Source organism: Rousettus aegyptiacus, unplaced genomic scaffold (genome assembly GCF_014176215.1).
Source record: "Rousettus aegyptiacus isolate mRouAeg1 unplaced genomic scaffold, mRouAeg1.p scaffold_m13_p_6, whole genome shotgun sequence".
Lineage (NCBI taxonomy): Eukaryota > Metazoa > Chordata > Mammalia > Chiroptera > Pteropodidae > Rousettus > Rousettus aegyptiacus.
The window spans coordinates 84846941-84869784 of NW_023416309.1; the positions used below are offsets into that span (position 1 = coordinate 84846941).

General features: G+C 36.3%; 1 protein-coding gene across 3 annotated transcripts in view; it reads left to right on the forward strand.

Annotated features, from left to right (window-relative positions):
* Nucleotides 1-22844, forward strand: part of AP2B1 (adaptor related protein complex 2 subunit beta 1) — a 99940-nt gene that overhangs the window by 58424 nt on the left and 18672 nt on the right. For 2 of the 3 annotated variants that reach the window (XM_016124174.2, XM_016124232.2), the window contains exons 15-18: nt 5683-5724; nt 6531-6677; nt 7795-7940; nt 14547-14676. In XM_016124174.2, the coding sequence (XP_015979660.1) occupies nt 5683-5724; nt 6531-6677; nt 7795-7940; nt 14547-14676 (465 nt within the window). The remainder of the gene's footprint in view (nt 1-5682; nt 5725-6530; nt 6678-7794; nt 7941-14546; nt 14677-22844) is intronic. The other variant, XM_016124313.2, reaches the window with a different exon arrangement.

A 22844-nucleotide genomic window follows, 5' to 3' on the forward strand; every position in this document is an offset into this window, starting at 1 on the left:
GACCAGGTGCTGTAGGCATTAAAAAAAAAAAAAAAAAAAAAAAAGTTAGTTTGAGAAGGATTGTAGATGTGTATACATGCATGAAAAGAGGAATTGGATAAATTCACACATCTATCTTGCAGCAAAAGGAATGAGATTGTTCATCCTACCCTCTTTTAAGTAGAGCCGTGAAATCACATCTTCCTATCTGTTTTTGGCAGTGATGTAAAGCACTAGTACTTTCAAGGCAAATAAATGATGTGCAGGGTATTCTTCTACTGAAAACTGGCTGTCAAAACCTCTCAGACAATACATTTCCTCTCAATAAAGGCCTTTGGACTGGGGTGGGGGCGATCCTCCTGGCACCCCCCTTTAGTTCTGTTCATATGTGTTGGCAAGGTTGATACAGATATGGTGCACTAGACCAGTTGATAAGATAATTTTGTCAGCCTTCTGTCTATCTTGTGATAATTTTTCCAATAAAATGATTAATTTCAAGAAATGAATATTCCCAAGAAATAATATTGCCAATAGTCCTGCTTATAGCGTTAATAGAACGATCATTTATGCAATAAGTATTCTATGTCAGGCTCTATTCTGTACACTGGGAATATAGTTGTGACAAGTCCTTACAAGCTTATATTCTAGTTGGGGGACACAGATGACACGTAAGTATGTAGTCAGGTAGTAAGTGCTACAAAGGAAAATGAGAAAGGATACAGAGCTTGTCTTGTGGATATTCCATACTGAGTTCTCTCTCACCTAAGAAACTGCTGTTGGCCATTTTAAGGACTTCTGTCACATTCTGTTCTCTGTCCCATCTCAGGGAGTAATTAGTCTATTACATCCCCTAGTTTTCTGCTGATAGAAGCCGTTTTTTCTTCAAGTTAAGGAGTGTTCTGTTGGTTTTATATGCTTAAGTCATTTATGCTATTCCACATTAAAGTCTATTCTCAGGCATCAATTTAATAGCTTTTGCATGGTTACAGATTCTTTTCGCCAGTATGATTAGTTATGGTTTATGGTGCTTTTCTGAATAGCTTTTTGAACATCAAATTAAAGTTTGCAGCCCAACAGCTGAAAATCATACTTTCACCTAGGAGATGGTGTGTGCCTTCTAAAATCTAAAACCCTAAACAGAAAAACACAGATCGATGTTTTCAATAGCAATAGGATTTCAGTATAAAGTTTTATTGTTTGTGATCAGAATCCTTGTATACTATTTTTACATCATTCTGTTTTGGCTCCTGAATAACCATGCTTATCAGTAATATATATGACCTGAAGCCTATTCTTTCAATTAAATCCATTCTGGAAAGCATGAAGTAAAAGAGGTAGTAACTAGACAGGAGCAAAAGAAATGTCTGAGTTTAAGATCTACACCTCTAATTAAGAATATGTCTTCATTTACTAAAACAACTCCACAGTTTTAGAAGAGGTAGCTATATTTTGGACTCGTCAGATGTACCTCAAAGAGGCTAATCCAGATCAGTCATTGGAACAGTTTCTGGGATGATAATGATGATTATTATTATTATTATTTTTTTGTCTACTCAGTGGCCATCTCAGTTGACATTCTTTGTTAAACGCTTTTTTTCTTAGAGTCAGGCAGACTTGTTTCTTATAGAACTTTAGTCTTGAGTTCTCTCTATATTTCTGCTATTATAATATATTGCTGTTTAATCGAGGGTTTTTCCTTTTGGTATCTAGCTGAATCAGAGCTAGGAACTCAGCTCTCAACCTTCTTGCTCATCCTGACTGTGCTGCAGAGCTCATGTAACCATGCTAAAATCCCTTTAGCCCATAAGTTATAATGTGTCACCATGAAATCAGTGCTTTTTATCCATTTGCTGAATTAACAGTGTAAGGACACATTATTGTGTAGTTCAACATGAACTGAGCCCCATTCAGTACTACTTCAAGCATGGTAAAGTGGCCACTCTGATAGTAGCCAAATATGCCTTTTCATGACAACAGCTACTATAAATTAGGTTGGGGACTGAGGGAACTATACCATTAGCAGGAAATTTAGACTACTCAACTTTCAGTGTTTGAAATCTTCTTTTCCTGAAATTGACACCTCTCCTTCTTTCATCATTCTGTATCCTGATTTATTCAGCCTATAGTTGACATATTTCCTGACAGTCTCAGTAAGGCAATCCTGGGAACAATAGGAAGTGGACAGCTCTGAGATAAGCTTAAAACACAGTATCTAGACACCTAAGATTGAGACTAAAGCCATTCCCTACGCACTTATTTTTTTTAACTTCTGACTCCTGCCAGCTCACAAGTTTTACAAATCCTAGTTCGACTGATTTTATATTACCAAACAGATAAATCTAACAACCAAACTGAAATGGGTAGTTCAGGCCAACATGAAAACAACATTCTTGGATTCTATTTGGCTTCATTGCTTTCTTCCTCCCCTCCCGTTCTCTTCCCTTCCCTCTTCTACCCTCCCTCTTGTTCCTTTCTTCCCTCTCCTTTATTCCCTCCCCTCCTCCCCTTTTTTCTTGACAAGCATTACCCTGCTTATCACTATAGATGGGGAAAGGCCACTCACAGGGTAATTGGCTTCCATCCTGCTGTCATCTCCCTATTAGTCACTGATTCCATCACTGTACTGTCACCTTTGTCATATTTTCAGAGAGGAGGCTAGTAACTTCCCTTACAATCTATTTTAGGCAAGGGGAATGGTGCTGAAAAAGCTTCAGTTTTACAAGTTAGAAAACATTGAAGTTTTCCTTTCCCTTTACTCTCTGAACATAGCATAGTTAGGTGAACCTTTATATTTCTGACTATGTGTCTCTAATATCCCTCGGATCCTGTGTCTATAAGATCAGAGTTCTTAATTCTAGCTGAGCTGTATCTGCTGTACTGAACATAAAAGTAGTGTGATTTCTTTTTAGTTTCTTTCTTGGTTTTGAATTAAATTCATAAGCAGCATTGGGGGGGAGAGTACATTCAGATCTTTTCCAGCTAAGATAATGTTCATATAATACTCAAAAATAAGAATGATATCTAAGAAAATAAAGATTATAATTGGGCTTTAATCGGGCTTTGGCCTACACACCACTGGTGAGTGCCCTTTCTCGATGCTTTTTTTTGAATTTAGCACAATTGATAAAGCTGCTGTTTCTCTTCTAGTGTCGTTTTTCTTTCTTGCCATTGAGTGTCAGCCAGGTTCATAATTCCATCTCTTTCGAGCTTAGATTGTAACCTTGACCAGAGGGAGGACAGTGGTCGTTAGGAGAAGGAGTAAGCCCATTAGAAAGTCATAAAACCAGAAGAAAGCATCAGGACAAATGAGACATTTTGCATCCTCTCCTTCCTTAGAAGGGTTTTTTTTTTCTACTCAAGTTCTAATTTTCTTTTTATTTTACTTAAGAGTTAGCCCAAATCATTTCTAAACAGAAGAATCTTATTTTAGTCCAAGTACTAGTTAATTCTCTAAGCCAAATGGTTTTCAACATGTGAGCTTTTCAAAATTCTGATGCTCAGACTGTACCCCAGAACAATTAAATTACTATCTCTGGGAGTGAGACTCAGGCATCAGTATTTTTTAAAATCCCTCTCCCCATACACATACTGGTGGTCCATTCCATTGTGTATCTAAGGTTGAAAACCATGGTTAATGGAACACAATTGAAGTAGTTTTTAGTATTCTTAGAAAGCTAGAATTTTAGCCTTAAGAAATTTCCAGGTTTTTATGAAGGAAAATTAAAAACTAAAGACTTCCTGTAATTAGCCTCTCTTTGCAAACTTATTTTCTATGACTTCCCCCGCAACCTCTCACATATCTATCCTGTGCTCCAGTTCAGTTGAACTATACTCATTCATCTTGATCATGCTTTTACTTATGTTTTTTCAGCCTTTGGCTATTTTAAAAAATAACCCCCCATTTTTGCTTTTTATAATCCCACACTACCATCTTTTTGAAACTTTTCATTATCTTTCAGCCAAAAGGAGGCTCTTTCCTTCAGAACTTCCCTGCAGAACTTCCCATATATTCTGTATTGTTTTGCATTTGTTTTATTTCTTCTGCCAGTTTGCAAAGCCTATGTCTTATTCATCTATGTATTCCCCTCATTGCCTGACATCTTTACATTCCCAGCAGTGCCTGTATCCCAGTACACGTTATATCAGTGTTTGCTTGAATAAAAGGAGTTTCATGCTTTTCAGATGTCATGCTGCCGAGTGTGTGCTATTCTAGAACTGGGGAGAAAGCAGATGTGTAATATCTTTTCTGTTTGCTTTTATACTGTTCCAGTTTTTCAACATCTTAGTTGTGATGATCTTTTTATTCGTTTATGCATGTGATTTTTGTTCCATGTCCAGCTAGTAAGTAGCCTTCAGGAACCAGATTCCAGACATGTTGGCTCCTGAGCTTTTGAATGCCCCAGAGCTTAGTGCAAAACATACTTATTAATGCCAATTATGAAGCACCTACCTGGGTTATTTTTTGTCGTGGTGAAAACAGAATTTTGCCAGAGGTCTCACTGTTTTTCCATACAGATTATTTTTTAGATTTGGGCCACTCTGCTTTATATATCTGTTCTTTGAGAAGATAGATAAATCCTCTTTCCCAAATCCTGAAAACCAGTACAATTTGTTTTTAACACAACCACAGCACAAAGATCTCCACGTTTCTACCACTAAATGACAGACAGTAAAGGAAACATTGCTTTGTAAAGCAAACACAAGACGTTTGGTGATTCAGGAGGAATTTTAGATGCACAGTGAGAACTAAGAAAGAAGCAGGTGTGGAAGTGTAGCCAAAAAAAAAAAAAAGTGTTTTTTGCTTTTTAAACAGCACCATTAGTTGTGTATATGTGTGTTTTATGTTTCTTCATGCTGGCTATTTTCAGCTTCAATTCTTTAACGCTTTGTCATTGAAGATTCACTTCAGGGTGAATTATATAAGAGCCCTGAGAAGGGGAAAGGCACAACTAAGACCATGTGGGATTATTGTCCTGTCACCTAGCTAATTGAGTTAGTCTAATTCTCCAATAGTTAGCATCATTTCAAATGATCTCCAAATAAATCACAGCATTTCTCCCGAGCAGTATTGACAACAAGAGAGATTTGAAGCACTGTGTGCCTTCCCACTTCCTAAGTAGGATACCTTCCTGTCCCAGCTTGTTTTCTTTCTTAGGAAAGTTCTAACCTCTAAAAATCACTCTTCTTCCACCTATAATTTTTAAAGCTTGAAATTGCAACTCAGTACTGGTTTGGTTCCCACCTTCCCAGTGGGGCAGCAGGTTTTGTAGATCAAAGCACATTTCAGTTTTTCTTTGCTTTTCTTCCCCCCCTCCTTTATTTTCCTTTAAAAGAAAAAAAAAATCAAAATAAATCAAAATATACTGCTTGAAATTAGGGTTTCTTGGAATTCGAAAACCCTTTAGATTCTGTTTGGGTTTGTGCCTGTGTACCCCAGTGGAAAGATTGGATCTGAAACATCCCGAAGATGTCCCAGCTCCATCTTCTTTCCAAGTTTTCTTGAAACCCGTGCACACCATCACAATCACTACTCGTTTTCCCTAGGACGTATTTCTTTACAATCTAGTATTTCTCTGGTAGACAAGTTGAGTAGCATGTATTCCCAGCAACTTGGTAGAGCAATTTATAGGTTCTATATGGGCATCTAGTATTTAGCTAAATGAACTCTACCTCTCTCTCCTCTCTCTCCCTTCTCTCTTTCAGCTTGGCAGTGACCTTGGCGGGGGCATTGGAGGAAGTCCGGCAGTAAGTGCCATCCGTTTTTTTCACCATGGGATGCGCTGCCCCGTTTGATGGCTTTCCTATGCACACATTCTCAGACGAGCCACCATTATTGTCTAGCCCTGTACACCAGAACTTTTATAGCAGTATATGGAGAATAGAAAGTAGCATAGGACTACTTGGAATCTTTGGGGTCATACGCCACATATGGTATAGGGGCATCTTTAGGGATTGGCGCTCTGGTGTCTAGAAATCTTTTTCTTCCTAACATTAAAGAGCTAAAGGAAATGGAATTTCCCATCTTGACTTGAGAGTGCTCTTATTCTCTGGTGTCATCTAAAAATACTTGAGAGCCAGTCAGATTCAGAATGAAAGACTCTCCTTATAAGTTTGGGAGATGTGAATATCCTTCTCCCACAGGAGAGTTTCCTGCTAGGTATTTATGCTTAAATGGGGAAGTAAGATTTGCCTGGTCCTAAGTGGAAGTGGAACTGCTAAGTTGGGTGCTTCTTCTTTCTGTAGAAACAAATTCTCCTTTAGGTTACCTGTAGGCCTTTTGCACAGAATCATGGAAGCTAAAATTGGAAACAAACAAAAAATCTTGGATCACTGTGTTCCTGGTCCTACTAATTACTCTCTCTTGATAGAACTTTTAAAGCGTGCATCTTATCAACGATGATTAAAAGGACAAAGAATATACCAATTCAACTCCTAAGAGTATTATAATTATGACGTTCTTATTGATTTGTCAATACCACTAAAACATATAGCGACATTTTAAGGACTGTTAATCTGTTCTTCCTGATGCCTCCCCCCTTTTTTTCCTGCAGGTGGGACAGTCCTTCATCCCATCATCAGTGCCTGCAACCTTTGCTCCTTCACCTACTCCTGCCGTGGTCAGCAGTGGTCTGAATGACCTGTTTGAACTCTCCACAGGGATAGGCATGGCACCTGGTGGATATGTGGCTCCCAAAGCTGTAAGTAAAACAACACTGTCTTAATGGACAGGACACAAATTACCGAGCTTCTAATATTTGTGTTACTTCCATTGATAATAAATTCAAGGTTCGGACCCTTGTTTTGGAGGATTTGAGATGAAAGGTGCCCTCAAATTTACTAATAGGAAGCACTGTACTATAGCGTCTTCATTAACCATTTATATAACTAGACTTAAAATTGGAAATACTAAGTATTCGAGTTTTGTTCTTATGTTTAGAAATATCTAGTTTCTCAGTCTAGTGTAAATTTGATACATAGTGTGACAGCAGGGGGAAAATACAATATAGAGAAATAATGTTGCTTCCATTTCTTTTTTCCATCAGTATTTCATGTGGATTCTAGAGTACCATTGCCGAAGTTTGGTTTTCATGGATTTTAGTGTACCTTTTTAGAATTCTGATTTAGGTTTGTGTCATTGGTGCTCTTCTAGTCTCAGCCTTACTCGATGTCATACTCAGATGGAAATTCGAAAGTTTTGGGGCCAGGGATGGGTAACGAATGAATTATATAGAGAGAAGAATAGGTATTTATTCAGATTATATAAGCGACATCCGGTACTATTTACCAGAAACTTTAGCAAGAGTTAAAAATATACATAAGGCATGGTCTTACCCTTAAGGAGATCACCAATAATGGTTTTGGTAATGGTTAAAAAAAAAAAAAAGCCTCCAAAGATTATAGTTATGCATTTTTATTAGTAAATTCAGTTTCTTTCCTTTTAAGCCTTTTACCAAAGCTACTAACAACAAAAACCACAATATTCATTGGAATGTCTCTTTTCCTTGTATATATCATTTTGGTAGCAGTGCTCAAAGGCAGTAAAATGACCAAGTTGAACAGAAAATGGAACATAAACCGGGGTTACCCATAGACTTTTTTTTTTTTTTTGGGTTTTTTTTTTTTTTGGTTCTTAAATGAGGATTATCTCAAAATTCAGAAAATATAATTTTATCTAGAGACTTTTCCATCTGATTGATATTTATGATATAAAAAAATCATAATTGCCTAAGGAAGTGAGATTTTATCTTTATTAAAAAACAAATAGCATTGAGATAAATCTTGTCTGATTCCATTGGGCTTTGTACTGTGTTTCAGGTCTGGCTTCCTGCAGTAAAGGCTAAAGGCTTGGAGATTTCTGGAACATTTACTCATCGCCAAGGGCACATCTATATGGAAATGAACTTCACCAACAAAGCTCTGCAGCACATGACAGACTTTGCAATCCAGTTTAACAAGAATAGGTAACAAATCTGAGTCCCTAGCTTGATCCTGAGATAACAGTGTACCTTGTGTCCAAAAGGAGAATGTTACATTAGCACTGGTAAAAATTCTTATGTTGGCAGATGCTAGATATAGAGTTAATATTGGCTCTATTCAGTTGGCAGTCTATTCAGTTGTCCGCTTCAACCCTGGAGGCCCTAGGGAATTTTGTTGGGAAACCCATCCATGTGGAATGGGGGAAACCAGGACTTATTTAATGCCTTCTTAAAGGATTCTAGGACTAGAATGTTTTTACTAAAACAATTTATTAAAAAACAAGCAAAAAGCTTTTAATTGAAATTCATTTTTTTGTTCAACAAATATTTATTTAGCATTTGTGTGCCAGACATATTTCCAGGTACTGAAGCTAGCATAGTGAACCAAAAAAATGTGTCTAAAGTTCATATTTTGGTGGGAAAAAATGAATGGGCTTTGGTTGATGTCAAAAATAGAGAAGACAGTCAATATACTTGATTAACTGAATAGTCTGATTAACATATAGGCTGACAGACTACTTCTAGTAGTGAATCCTCTGCTTTATTAAGTAGAGCATGAAGAAGTTAAATGTTGGTGTTCTATACTTCTGAGACATCTCAATGGTTTTTATTAAAATTTCATTCTGTGAACTGCCTGCTAAACTTGGATGGCAGGTCCATTTATTCATAAATACAAGATATTCAGACTTATTTCTAACAAATAGTTGATTGGACCTTTAAAGTAGATTCAGTAAAATTTGCGAGTGAGAAGGTGCATCAGTAATGTCTTACTTGTAGTCATTTGAAAATACTTTTATACCCTAGATTTGAAAGTTTGGCAGGTTAGAAATCACTTAAGTATCTAGAAAAAGTATCTGTTTCCTTCTGTCAAGACCAGACATATGTCTAGCCACTTATTGGGGAGTTGTCCATGTTAAAGGCCAAGGCTGTTGGGAGACTGTATTGTAAAAAAGGCAATTTGTAGAGCCTACCTTCATACTTTCATGTCTATTTGTCTTTGCCTTTTAAAAATATTTTAAATAGTCTGATACTTAGAAAAGTGAATATTTTTGTTATGATGGTTACACTTTTTCCGTTATAAAGTATCCTGAGTCCCTGATGTGTGTGTGTGTACATGTGTGTGCGCGTGCACACACACATATATATTCTATTGGTTTCCTACTGTAACGTGTACTTTCTGCCCTTCCTCATTACCTAATGTCATTAGTACTGCCTTTCTTTGGATTTACTTTCACACTTTTAAGTATGCTTAAACTTCTACTTCTTGATTTGTCATCTTCAACTTCCAGTTATGATAGGTGAGGCCAAGAGCTTATTCTACTTTGTACCCACTTGCTCCCTTTTCTTCTCATTTTTATGAATTGTAGCATTTCTAAATTGTATTCTTTCACCTTTACTCCCATATTTGTTTTGTCTTGGATTTGTGCTTATTGTCAGTCCTTTTAAGATTCCATTGTTATTTCCTAGATGTCTTCTAGTAAGTTCCTCAAAAAGGGCTCACATGAACAACAGTTCATGAATTCTTTCAGGGTCAAAACTATGACCTTTATACTTGAAAATTCTTGACTCAGATTATTTAAGTGTTTTATATTTTATTCCAGTGGCTTTTGTCACTGAATGTTGCTATGGAAAAGTCAGTTGCCAGACTGATTCCTCCCCACCCCCCTTCCTGTGTAAGTGATTTGGTCATTTTGTCTGGCCATCTGTGGTTTTGAAGCCTCGTTATTTTATTAGGGTATTCCCAGGGTTGACCAATCTTGGTCAGATTTTCCTTGAATAAGATGTATGCTTTCAATATGTACATTGAAATCTTCTATTTCAGGAGAGTTTTCAGGATTTATGTTTAAAGTTTTGTGCTGTTCCATTGTTTAGGTTTTCTTGTGTGGAGAATTATGTGTTTATTTGCTTTTGATTGTCTATTTTTTGTATATACTGTCTTTCTCTCCAGTCTTTTCTTATCTATAAATATTACAGTATGTATCTTGTGACTTTTTTCCTACCCATGACCATAACACTAATATCATCAAATATCTGTCAGTGAACTTTTACAGTTGTCTATTTTGTACACTTTGTTTTATCTGAACAGAGTCCCAAGGTCCTCATTCATGCTAATTGGTTAAGTGTCTTAAGTGTCTTTTAACCCATAGGTTCCTCTTCCTCTCTCTTTTTTCCTTGAAATTTATTTGTAGAAGAAATTAGGTCTTTCATCTGTGGAATTTCCCACAATCTAGATTTGCTGATTATATCTGTAAAGTGGAGACAGATCTGCAGGCTCGATCATATTTAGATTTAATTTTCTGGCAAGAGTGCATCATGGGTGGTAGTGATCATTTTCTCTTATTTCTGTTTTATATTATTTGCTTTTTCCCATTTTACTCTTAATGTCTCTTACTGTGTGATTACTATGGCGTCTCTTTTATTGTTCTTTGTAGCTCTATCTCTGTCACTATAAGAATGCCTTTCTATAATTTTTTTTGTAAATGAAATCACCTACTATGGAGTTTATTGCATCTGGATTCTTTTGCTTAGCATAATGCTGAGATGTGTCACTAGTTCATTCCATTTTATTGCTGAGTAGTATTCCAGTGATGAATATACCACAATTTGTTTACCTTCTCACCAGTTGATGGAATTTGGGATTGTTTCCAATTTTATCTTTTATGACTAAAACTGCCTTGAATATTCATGTGCAAGTCTTTGTGTGATTATACTTTTTCAATTTTTCTGTGTAAATACTTGGTAATGGTATTTTTGGATCATTCGGTAAGTGTGAAAGTTCAGCTGTTCCATATCCTTGCCAAATTTAGGCATTCTTATAGATGTACTTATAGTAGTATTTCATTTTAATTAGCATTTCCCAGAATGATGCTGAGCATTTTTTTTTTTATCATAAGCTTATCGACCATTCTTATGTCTTCTTTGTTGAAGTATCTGCTCAAATCTCTTCCCCTTTTTTTGATTGATTGTGTTATTATGAAGTAGTAAAAGTTCTTTATATATTCTGCATACAAATCCTTTGTCAGATATATGTCTTGCAAATATTTTCTCCCAGTCTGTGGTTTGCCTTTATTTTCTTAACAGTCTTTCAAAAAACAGTTTTATATAAATAAAATTTATTTTTTATATTTTTTCACTTTATAACTTATGATTTTTGCATTCTATCTAGAAATCTTTGACCCACAGTTACAAATATTTTTCCTATGTTGTTTAATAGAAATATTATATAAATTTACCTTCTACATTTACTTTTATAATCCATTTTGATATAATTTAAAAATATGGTGTAAAGTAAGATTCAATGTAAACTTTTTCCCCTGATAAGTCTTGAAATCAGATAATATAAACTATCCAACTTTATTCTTTTTCAAGAATTGTTTTGGCTTGTTTAGTTCTTTTACCTGCTGGGATTTTGATTGAGTACAGTGACTATGCAGATCAAAGTGAGGGAGAATTGATATCAGACAATACTGAGTCCTCTAATCCATCAGCATGTTCTATCTCTCCCTTTAGTTAGGTTGTCTTTAACTTCTCTCTGCAGTGTTTTAATATTCGTCATGTACGGATCTTACATGTCTTTTGTTGGATTTAAATATTTTATAGTTCTGATATTACAGTAAATAACATTTTTTTAAGTTTTGATTGTTGCTAGCATATAGAAATAGAATTGATTTTTATATATTGAGCTTGTGTCTTGCAAATTTGTTAAACTCACTTATTCTAGTAGCCTTTTTGTAGATTTTTTATGGTTTTCTACATAGATAAATCATGTTATCTGTGAATGCAGACAGTTTTGTTTTTTCAGTCTTATGTCTTTCTTTTTCTTACCTAATTATACTAGCTAGGATTGCCAGTGAATGGTTGAGTAAATGTGGTGAGAAGGGACATATTTGCCATGTTCTTATTCTATCAGGAAAGCATTTAGTCTTTCATCATTAAGTGCAGTGTTAGCTGTCGGTTTTTCTTGGAGATTGAAGGCATTCCTTCTGTTCCTAGTTTGTTTAGTTTTATTATGAGTGGGTATTAAATTTTGTCATATTCTTCTTCTGCATTTAATGAGATGATCCTTTGGTTCTTTTTTCATCTGTTAATATGTCAGATTACATTGATTTTTCAAATGTTACACCAGTCTTGTATTCCTGGGATAAATCCTATTTAGTCAGGATATGTTATCCTTTTCTGAATTGCTGGATTTGATTTACTAAAATTTTGTTGAGTATTTTTTACTTCTATGTTCATGATGTAGTTTAGTTTATTCTAACATAATTATTATTATTATTATTTCTTTCCTGAGTGTTATTGGCTCTCCTTCACCATCTCCTATTGTCTGGCCATCTCTCCCCCAGGTACCTCCTTTCACTGCTATATGTCCTGTGTTAGCTGCAATTGCTTCATTAAGTATATTTTCACCTAACTTCATGTATAAATGTTTCATAATTGCTTTTGTTTCAATGGAAAATTATTTTCAACTATATTTTGTTTATTAATAAGGAAGCTATACTGCTGTTTTTCCTCTTTTTAAGAATAATGTCTTTGAATAAGCGCTACGTATCTTCCATTTTTATACTTGTCTTTGAATGAGTTAGAATTTGCCAGGCTAGCTATCAGCAGGAGGTTTCTGTAGGAGAGGAAGATGAGCCAGGGTAGTTTTTTAGGCTTCGATGTTCTACAACTCTCCTTCCTTTTCTGTGGTGTAGACACACTCCTTTGCCTCTCAGAACCTGACTTGATTCAAGAAGACTTTATTTCTGCTCTGAGTTCCATGGATTGTTTTGCCATCTCTGCCTCCAAGGAATACAGCCCTGTCTTCAAGGTGTTTGTTTCCCCCTTGGAAGGTGGTATTTTTTGAGCTCTGTTATCTCCATGCCCCTCCAGGGACTTTCTGCCTTCTTCATCTCGTCTCTGTGATGTCCTGTTTGATCTTAGTCCTACTCACAGCACTTTACACTTGGAACGGGGTTCTCTCTAAGAGGGGATGTTTACTCTCAGCCTCTGAGGCCTACTGTCACTGGTTTCCTCAGAACTCCCTGGGCCTCCCTGCTGCACCTCCAGAGCATCTCACCAGTTCTGCTTATCCTCCTGTGCTGTGGCCACACTTAAACATAATTTGGAGTTCGCAACTTTTCTCTAACCTGTAGTTTTGTAGAAGGGGAAACTAGATTTGTAGGGAATTTTTCCCTCCTTTCTTTCCTCTGCATCATTTCCAAGAAGAGCAATTAGAAGATTTGGAACTTAGCTGCTACCATGTTTCTGTGCCAGTGTTGACTACTGATAGAGTTTGTCGATCATGAGAAAAAAATCAAAAAAGCAGAGTGGTTTTTTGACCTATAATGTTACACCAAAATGAGTGATGTGTGTTCCTTGTAATTTCATTTATTATATTTTGTACTCAAAAGCAGTGGTCCCAAACCTTTTTGGCACCAGGGATCGGTGCTCCTATGAGAATCTAATGCCTGATGATCTGAGGTGGAGCTGAGGCAGTGATCCTAGCTGTGGTGAGCGGCTGCAAATACAGATGAAGCTTCGCTTGCTAGCCTACCGCTTACCTCCTGCTGTGAGGCCCTGTTCCTAACAGGTCATGGACTGGTACTGGTCCACGGCCTGGGGGTTTTAGATCCCTGCTCTAAAATATAGAGGAAAAGGAAAATGTTTATTCCGCCATCTCACATTTCTTGAAGAGATACTACCTACATAAATTATATAGTTATAAATATTATATCCCCATCTTCCTTCCTGTGGCTAATTATAACATAAATTCAATGTGAATTTATGTCATTAATTTGTGTATTTGTTACACCTATAAGTCCACTTTGTTCCTTCCTGCTCCATCTTTTTGAAATTTTATTTTTAAGTTTCTCAAATGTAAAACATGGCTATTCTCCCTAATATGTTTTTGGTTTTTATGTAACTTTAGACTAAGGCTTTCTTCATCTCTTTACAATTCTTGTATTATTTATTATTGGACAGACTTCTCTGAGAAGTCAAACTAATGGGTACTCATTGTCTGACTTAGGCTTAGAAAGTGGCCAGATTTGGGTCTACAACTTAACCTAGTCATTTGGAATGATTAAGTCAATCAATTCTGCCTTTCTTAGACTGGCTCCTTCCCAGTGATTGTGTCCTATGCAAGTGAACAAAAAAGAAAGAAAATGAGTTACCAGCGAATTCTCAGGATCAATCAGACAGGTTATCAAATTAGTGAAATAATATCAATTTATTGTACTTTACAAGAGGGTTGTTTTTAAGTCTTGTTTTTCTCCAAGAGTATCTAAGGAAAGATATATTAAAAAGATATCAAATCTGTCCATCCTGGCATGAGAAACATAAGAAACTTTCAGAGTTGGAACGCTAGCAAAGCCATCCCGTGCTTACGAATGTTTTCTCCTTCAGATCTATTTTATGGAAAACAGGTTATGTTGTAACTGGTGCTATAATAAATTAGAATTGAGCACCTCAGGTCCTGCTGTTCCTTCATTTAATATTATAGAAAAATTACGTTTCCTTCACGTGGAGTAACAAGCCATTGAAACCCAAAGATGTGGCTAAATCCTGCCTCCTGATTAACTTCTAGGATTTTTTCATCCTCTTTCCCAGCTTTGGTGTCATCCCCAGCACTCCTCTGGCCATCCATACACCACTGATGCCAAACCAGAGCATTGATGTCTCTCTGCCTCTCAACACCTTGGGCCCAGTCATGAAGATGGAACCTCTGAATAACCTGCAGGTTAGAGCTTTACTTCACTCAGGGTACCAGCTGGTATCTTGCCAATTTTATGTCATTTGTATATAAAGCAGCCCCTCTCTCTTCTGCGTATTAGATTCGGTTATGGAATAAGATTTGGAGTAACTCCATGGAGAAGAGTTTTATTTTTATTAAAAGAAAGAAGTCATGCACTACCTAAACCAGTGTAAAATAACTTAGTACTGATGGTGAGACATCAGTAGTAAAATTACTTGGAATTAAAACTAACATTCCTTGGTAGTTTAAATACCAACAAAACAAGCCTGTTTGCCAGTACGCTAACTACCTTTTTGCCACAGTAGTTGACTGCCTCTTTTTCAGAAAAGGGTGTAATGATTTAGAGTGAAGACGAGTGAGTCACAATATAATTTGGCTCAGACTAGAAGAACAAAACAAGGATTACTGTGCAGATGGAATTGGCTGTTACTATGATGAGAGTAATGTGTTAAGGGGCTTTTCCGGCACAGAATCCTCAAGTAAGTAACTAACCCAAATCTGCATCTGCTCCCTTTTTATTGAAATCTAACCTCCACTTGGCCCACAGAGCCTCAAGCCTAATATTTGAGGACAGTCAGCATGAGTGCAAGAATGCTGTACTTTAGAAGTAGGAAAGGGAATTTGGGTCACAGAAACCAGGGCAAATTTTTTGCTCTTAAAAAAGAAACAGTAAATAAATGAATGTCAGTTTACTCTCTTATTTGCATTTTCATTTCATATTCAGTAAAATGAATATCCCGAGTAGGATCCTTCATAAGAGATGTTGAATCCCAGTGTAAACCCCTCCTTCAAAAGTATTGATACGGTATTAGAACTAGCAAATTTTTGTTTTTACAAATCTGACATTGTAAAAAGCAAACTTAAACATTTTCCATCTAAGAGGAATGTAATAAAGCATCTCAGCTCCACTAGGAAAAATTTTTATCTGTACTCAACTACTGATTCTCCAAGTTTTCCCCCATGGATTCTCATCTTTCAGCGGTCATAATTATGGCTATTTTCTCATTAATCGGAATTTCCCAATGGAGAAGATAAGCAAAAACTTAAGAGAAAAACTTGTATTCCCTATTATCAGCTCTATTTAATGTCTGCTGGTAGAAGTTGAAACTAATAGCTAAAGTGGTGGGTGGGTTACTTTAGATTTTCAGCTTCCATTCTGCCTAAATCACATCTTAACTCCAATAAGCTTAGGCCATATATGAAACAAAAATCTTCTTTTTATTATCTCTAAATGAATTTTCTCTGACTCCGATGGTCTTGTTTTCCATTTCATTTATATTCATTATTTAGAAATATTTTCCCAGTATACTTCTTCAGACTTGACACCTGGCAAGTGACTGCTTCTTCAAGTTGATGTCTGCAAAAAGACAATAAAATTGTGACATTACGTGTGTTCATCCCAGTCTTTGCATAGTTGCTTTGCTTCCTTTTTCACTGGGCTATAAACTCTCATGAGAACATTGATAGCAATGTTCTTTCAAGTTTTAATTTTATCAGGGTTATAAAAACACAGTTTAAAGAGTTAACTAGTCGTATGGTTAAGAAAAACACAGTTTCCAGCCTTCTCTTCCAAACGTGGTCGCAGTTTTTCCTTCCACATTTTATATTTACCTCTCTATCTGTAAATAACATGCATGTATTGCAACTTCTGGATTTTTTCATCTTAGATACTTCTCTGTATTTCCCTACTCACTGCCATTGTCTACATGGGTATTTCCTATTCTTTTTTCATGATAAAGCTGTCTTAGAATTTGCTTTAATCAGTGTTCAATGTTTACACTATTATGACGGTGTATACTCTTTAAAGCTGAGCTGTACATAGTAAAGTGTGATTTTTTTTTTTCTCCATAAAACTTTTTGTAAGTTACCGGTTTATTCCTGTCTCTGTTTCCTTAATTTTTTTTGTGTTAAAATCTTGTTTTGAACTATAATTCAATCTTGAATTCCAGTGAGATCAGATTCTTCGAAATAGTCTATCAGTTTTGCTTTCTTGGATCCCCTCTAGAGTCTTTGATAACTTGCTCCCATCTGGTCTGATTTCCTTGAGTATCTGAGACATAGCAGCCATCCTGAGATCTCCTTTTATCCTTACTCTAGAGATTCATTCCCTTCACCTCTCTCCTATGTCATTCTCCAATTGTATTTCTCTTCTCTTGGTTTATTCCCTCATTTTGATGAAAAACATCCTCCAATAGCTTCCTGAGAACAGGAATGTAGAGATTAAAGTTTCTGAGATGTCACATGGTTTAAATTGTCATATTTATCATCACACTTGTTTGAAAGTTTCTGTGTAACATTCTAGGTTAGAAATCATTTTCCTCCTAGTCTGAAGTCATTCTGATTCTTGATCCTTTTCTGTGCCATGATCTTAATGAAAGCTGTACAATCCTTTCTTTATCCCCGGTGTTCCAAAATTTCGCAGTGGTGTGCCTCAGCGTGAGTCTTTTCACCTGTTGTGTTGGGTACTTATTGGGCTCTTTCAAAGAGGAAATTCATGTCCTTCAATTCTGGGAATTTTTAAAAAACTTTTGTGGCTTTCCCTTCATTTTCTCTGTTTCTATTTAAGTCTTGCTATTTTGACATTGACCCTCCTGGACCAATACCTTTTCCTCCTTCTACTTTCCATCTCTTTCTCTTTTTGTTCTGCTTTCTAAAAGCTTTTTATGGAAAAATTTTAGCAGTACAAAAGTAAACAGAACAGTGTAGTGAGTCCCTGTGTACCCATCATTCAGCGTCAGTAATTATCAATGTGTAGTTAATATTGTTTCATCTATACCCCTATTTTGAAGCAAATCTCAGATCTTTATACCATTTTAAGTGTAAATATTTACTATATATATATTTTAAAATAGGTCTCTTTTTAAAACATAGCCACAGTAACTATCGAACACATTAGACAACAAGAATTTTTTAACATCAAATATCCAATGTTCATGTTTTTTATCTCAGTATCTTAAACTTTTTAATTTGTTTTTATTATTACTGTTTGAATCAGTAAAGTACACAATATGACAGGTTGATATAAGTCCCTTTAGCTACACTGTTGAATAAAAAAGTCACTAGCCACATGTGGCTATATAAATTAAAATTAATTAAAATTAAAAATTTAATTATTCACTTGCATTAGCCATATTTCAAATGCACATATGACTAGTGGTTACTAGATTGGACAGTACAGAGGTAGAATATGTCCATCATTGTGGAAAGTTATATTGGCCAGTGTTGATCTATACGCTTCCCCTCTTTTTATTTTTTATTTTTTTTTAAATCTTTGATTTCCAGTAGCTTGGCTATTCTGTACATGTTTTCCTTGTATTCATCTGGCGTAGGGTTCACTGAACTTCTTAGATCTACAAGTTGATAATTTCTCCTGAGTTCAGAAAAGTTTTACCATTATTTCTTCAAAGTTCTTCCCTATTATCTCACTTCTCTACTTCCATAACTCCAATTACATATATGTTAGACCACTAGGTACTGTCTGTCAGGTCACTAAGGCTGTTTTTTCTTTTTTTTTCTTTCTATTTCAGGTCAAATAATTCCCATTGACCTGTCTTCAAGCATACCTACCGACTCTTCTATAGGCTACAACCTTTTTTAAAAAATCCATTTAGTATAGTTTTCATTTCAGATATTGTACTTTTCTAGGATTTCCATTTGGTTCTTTACTAAAATTCCCCCATCTGTTCTCTCAGAAAAACAACTGGAAAACCCTGTTTTACAACCTACTCTTACATTATCCCACCTGCTCCCTTTGGCCATCCATCCCTTGGGCCTGAGAGTATGCTTACTGACCCTCCGGAAAAGTGACTAGTATAGATATTTCAAACAGACCCTGGAAACAGTGCTGTGGCTATGTAGGACATTCAGTGTGTTTTAGCTGGGCAACCTCTTTGGCCCTGTGGATTATTCTATCCATGGGTTGCAGGGAAGTCAGAGGAAGATCAGAGTATGGCCCTCTAAACCATGAGGTCCAGGTCAGGAGCTCCAGTTAATCCATCACTGAGGGCAGCTGGAATCCTCTGTGTCAGCACTTTCTTTTCGGATTGGCTTAATTCATCCAAAAATTGTCTTTGACTCTCCTGTAAAAGCTTTCTGCCAGCCTCCTGGGAGCTAAGTTGAGAAAGAGGGCTGGAGAGTCTAGAGTTCAGTATGATTAAATTCACTTAATCCACTGTCCGCCCCTCAGCCATGCCTAGTGCCCTCTTCAAAGTACCGTCTATTTTATCTCTAAAAGAATCAATCTTTAGGTTTATGCAGGAGCTGAAGGTCTAAGGTAGTTTAGAATGGTGCTGGGGAGCTAGAACTCTAATATCTTACTCTTCTTCTTCTTAACATCTCCTCCCCTCATTTCCCCACCATACAGTTTCAGAGGTGCTATCAGTCTTAAACCTTTGAGAATTCTGTGGCGTTATTGCTAATCCATCTGTTTTACAGTTACCAACATTTTGTTTCTGTTGTATTTTTTTTCTTCCCTATCTTTATGAATTTATGCCTTTAATTTTTTTCTTTAATTATGGCAGAATTTCTTCCAGTAGAAAGCAAAATTTACATGTGATTTTCAGTATATCTTTATCTGAAAGTCTGATTGTATCTTTATAAAAATTCTTCTTTCCTTCTTTTTATACTACTTTATAATTAGGAACCTTAGAGGTGAACCTATAGATAAGATTGATCCGTTCCTGTACGTGGTTTTTGTTATCTTTCTATCTACCTATCACCTCTAAACACTATATGTTGTTTAATAAGAGGATGAATATTAGAGAAAATATTGTCTCTTCTAAAACAAGGCAGTATACATCAGATCTATTCATTTTACCTTTGAATGATTGGGGCAGAAAGTGCTGAAATGCTGACTGGAAAGGACGCAGTCTTACAGTCCTATTTTTCCATATCTTTAAAATCTTTGTCTGCCAAATGGGGTGGTTGTTGTTGTTGTTGTTGTTGTTGTTGTTGTTGTTGTTGTTTTTGCCATTGTATGGCCCTAAGAAAATTCTGTCCTTTGCTACTCCTACATTGCAGTCTTAGCCTGTGAGAAAATCAGTTGCAGATGGTGCCTGTCCCTGATATTTCGTGTCTTACATATGTCCGTTCACACTCAGAAAGCCCACAGCTCTAGCTATGGTACCAGAAAAAACTGGTAAATACTTCCAAATGGATGACTTTCAACAGCCAGCTTGGCATCTGCTGACTTCTTTTGACTGTCGTACAAGCCAAACAAGTTCAGTATTAAAGTCTCTTTTGGTCTTTTAAGATCCACAATTGAGGACTGTGCACTCTGGTTGCTTTTATGAGACCACATGCTGCTTGAATAGACTTTGAGCCCTTGAAGTGGTGGATCTTATGGGAGCTATAAGAGATTCCTAGGTCAGACGGCTAGATCCAGTGCTGAAAATAACCCCTGTAGACAAGACAGAACCTGAAGTATTTCATCAGCAGCATGTAGGTAATGGAGTCTTGGTTATCAAAAATGAAAACATTTGACTGCCTAAGAACAAAAAAGAGGAAATTACTTTTTGTGATTGCTACTTCAAACTTGATGTATTTTTCCTGTCACATCAGGAGTGTAAGCATATCCTTTAATCTCATCTGAGAAATAGAGTATCTTATATACTAATATGATACTCCTTTTCTTACTAAGTTGTCCTTATTGAGAACACTTTTCATCCTTTTTGTCAAGATATAAAGATTCTATTAGGCTATATCGTTTATCTTAACATAACCAGCACTCATCTCCTGGCTTCAGAGTCTCTCTTTTAGGAATATGTCTGTTAGTAGCAGCTGCCGTGCTTTGGAATAACCGCACTTAAGCAGTAGATTAGAATTCTGTCTTCTGATGGTCTGTAAGCAGAATGGTCTAATGGAGCATAAATCTGGCCTCAGCAAGAGGAAGCAGTTGTTCCTGAAACCCAGAATTCAGTTCTCAAAACTGACAACTAGTGCATTATAGAAAAGGGCCGGCCTATAAGATCAAATTACCCAAGTAACAAGCCTGTGCTGCAAATCTTGAGTAAACGATAATGAATTTCACAAAGTAGTCTAAAGTAGTAAAAGTTGTGTGTTTTCATCTATAAAAATCTCAGTCATCTTTATATTATGATAGTAAGCTAGGAGTTGTATGAGCAGTGATTGGCATTTCATCATCTACATGACTACTACTGATTTACTACCCTAAAATGGTCCGTTTCATCTTTCTAAAACTCCACTAGGAAGTTATTTATATTAAACTAAAGTATGTCTTTAAATTCTATCTGTAGATCCTGGCTTTACAGGTAGGGCTTTATAGACGTTTCTCTCTGAATCAAGGCTCATAGGACCTGAAAATCAGTCATGTGGGCCTATAATGAAAATATACTCAGTCTGAATTCATTTCCCCTTTTATTCCACTTTAGGAAAGCCTAAATTTATAAAGGACATTTATTTGTATGTAGTATATATAAATGTCAGTTTTATTCTAATTTTAAGAAAAACTAGTTAAAAATACAAGCAATCAGTGACAGTTCAGAGACTAAGGAAAATATTATTTAATCATTTTTGGAAAGTATGTAAATGAGTGGCATTGTTATTGGTTTGGTTGGCACCATTTCTTCCCAGGACCCATTGAAGGAGTTTGGAAGGCAGGTATTCCAAATATGAAAGCAAAAAACTTCTCAGTTCCATAGCTCACTGTGTGTTCCTGATGTTGATTTCTGTCTACTCTTTTTAAGACCTGTTCCTCAGCAAAACTGCCCAGAAACAGCATCTGTGCACAGCAACCTGCTGATATGCCCTTTCGTCTTGGCATTCTCATGCCCTCCTTTTGTCCACATTAAGATTGATAATATATATCAGCACATAGGCACACTGTAAGCCTATTTGATTTCCAACTTGCTGCTAACTAATCTGAAACTATATGCTTATTATCTAGAACTCAGATTTGATTCTAAATCAGTTTTACTCCAGGTTTTAGAAATGAATAATGTTCCTTCACTCTCATTACTGAAGTCTTTTTCTGTTGCGTTTCCATTGGGTCTTCTACCTCATGATAAACCAGACTGGGGTGGGGAATATCTAATCAGTTTAACTGATAGTTTACTAGTTCTATCTTCATCATTTTGTGATTCAGAACAGTATATATTAAATGTATTTTTAAGTTTAACAATAAGCCCTACACAGCAAACAGTTCATGTTATTAATGTAAATGGTACTGTAAGGCACAACATCTGCAAACGGGCACACCGGCCAGTCCTACAAGCTACACAAGCTGTCATTAAAGGGAGAAAAAGAGATTGATACCTTTAGGTTTAGAGCCTATGCAGGTCTAGCAGAACCTGTTTAAGATAAAACCTTATGGTTTTGGGACTTTATCTGCCAGGCTAGCTGAAAGGCCTGTAAAAATATTACTGGCTATTTCTAGCAACTGAAACTATATAGAGTAATTTTGTTGTAGACTGCTGGAACAAGAGGTAAATTTAGGGCTTGTAATAAAGGTTTCTGAATAGTAACTAGATTGGTCAATTTAGTATGGCAGGTGGATTCTGTATTGGCAGGAAGAGATCACATGTACGTTTGCTGTAAATTCCTGACTTATTTTTGCCTAACATGAGAAAGCTGCCTGGAGTAGCTAGCTTCGTGCTACTCCAGACATATTGCACACAGATGCAGGATATCTTAGCATTATTTTCCCTGATCTGTGTTCCTTGTGAGGCACACAGATGCCAGTGACCCTCTCCACATAGGTATTCTCCTTTCAGAATTGTGACAGCTGCTTAATTCTTACAATACCATTGCCCTGTTATACTCAGGTTTACATCATTCTGGAAGAACTTGCACTGATATTTTCTGTAAGCGGAAAAACCAAAATTCTGACAATGGTCTGCAGAGCCCTATGCAGTCTACCCATGCCTTACCTCATTGACTCCATCTGCTGCGCCTTACTTATTCAGCTCTAGTCACACTGGCTTCCTTGCTGATCATCAAATGGGTTTGAAATGGAAGCCCATATTTGAACCTAAAGATGGTAGCTATTTTTTGGCATTGACTAGGAATGCAGAACTACAGGTGGATTTAACTCTAGCAACTAGCAGAAAGAGCCACTTCTCCTTGAGTCTTAGATAACATATATCACACAGTTAGAGCCAGCACCAGAGCCGTTCCCCTAGGATCTGTTGACTAGG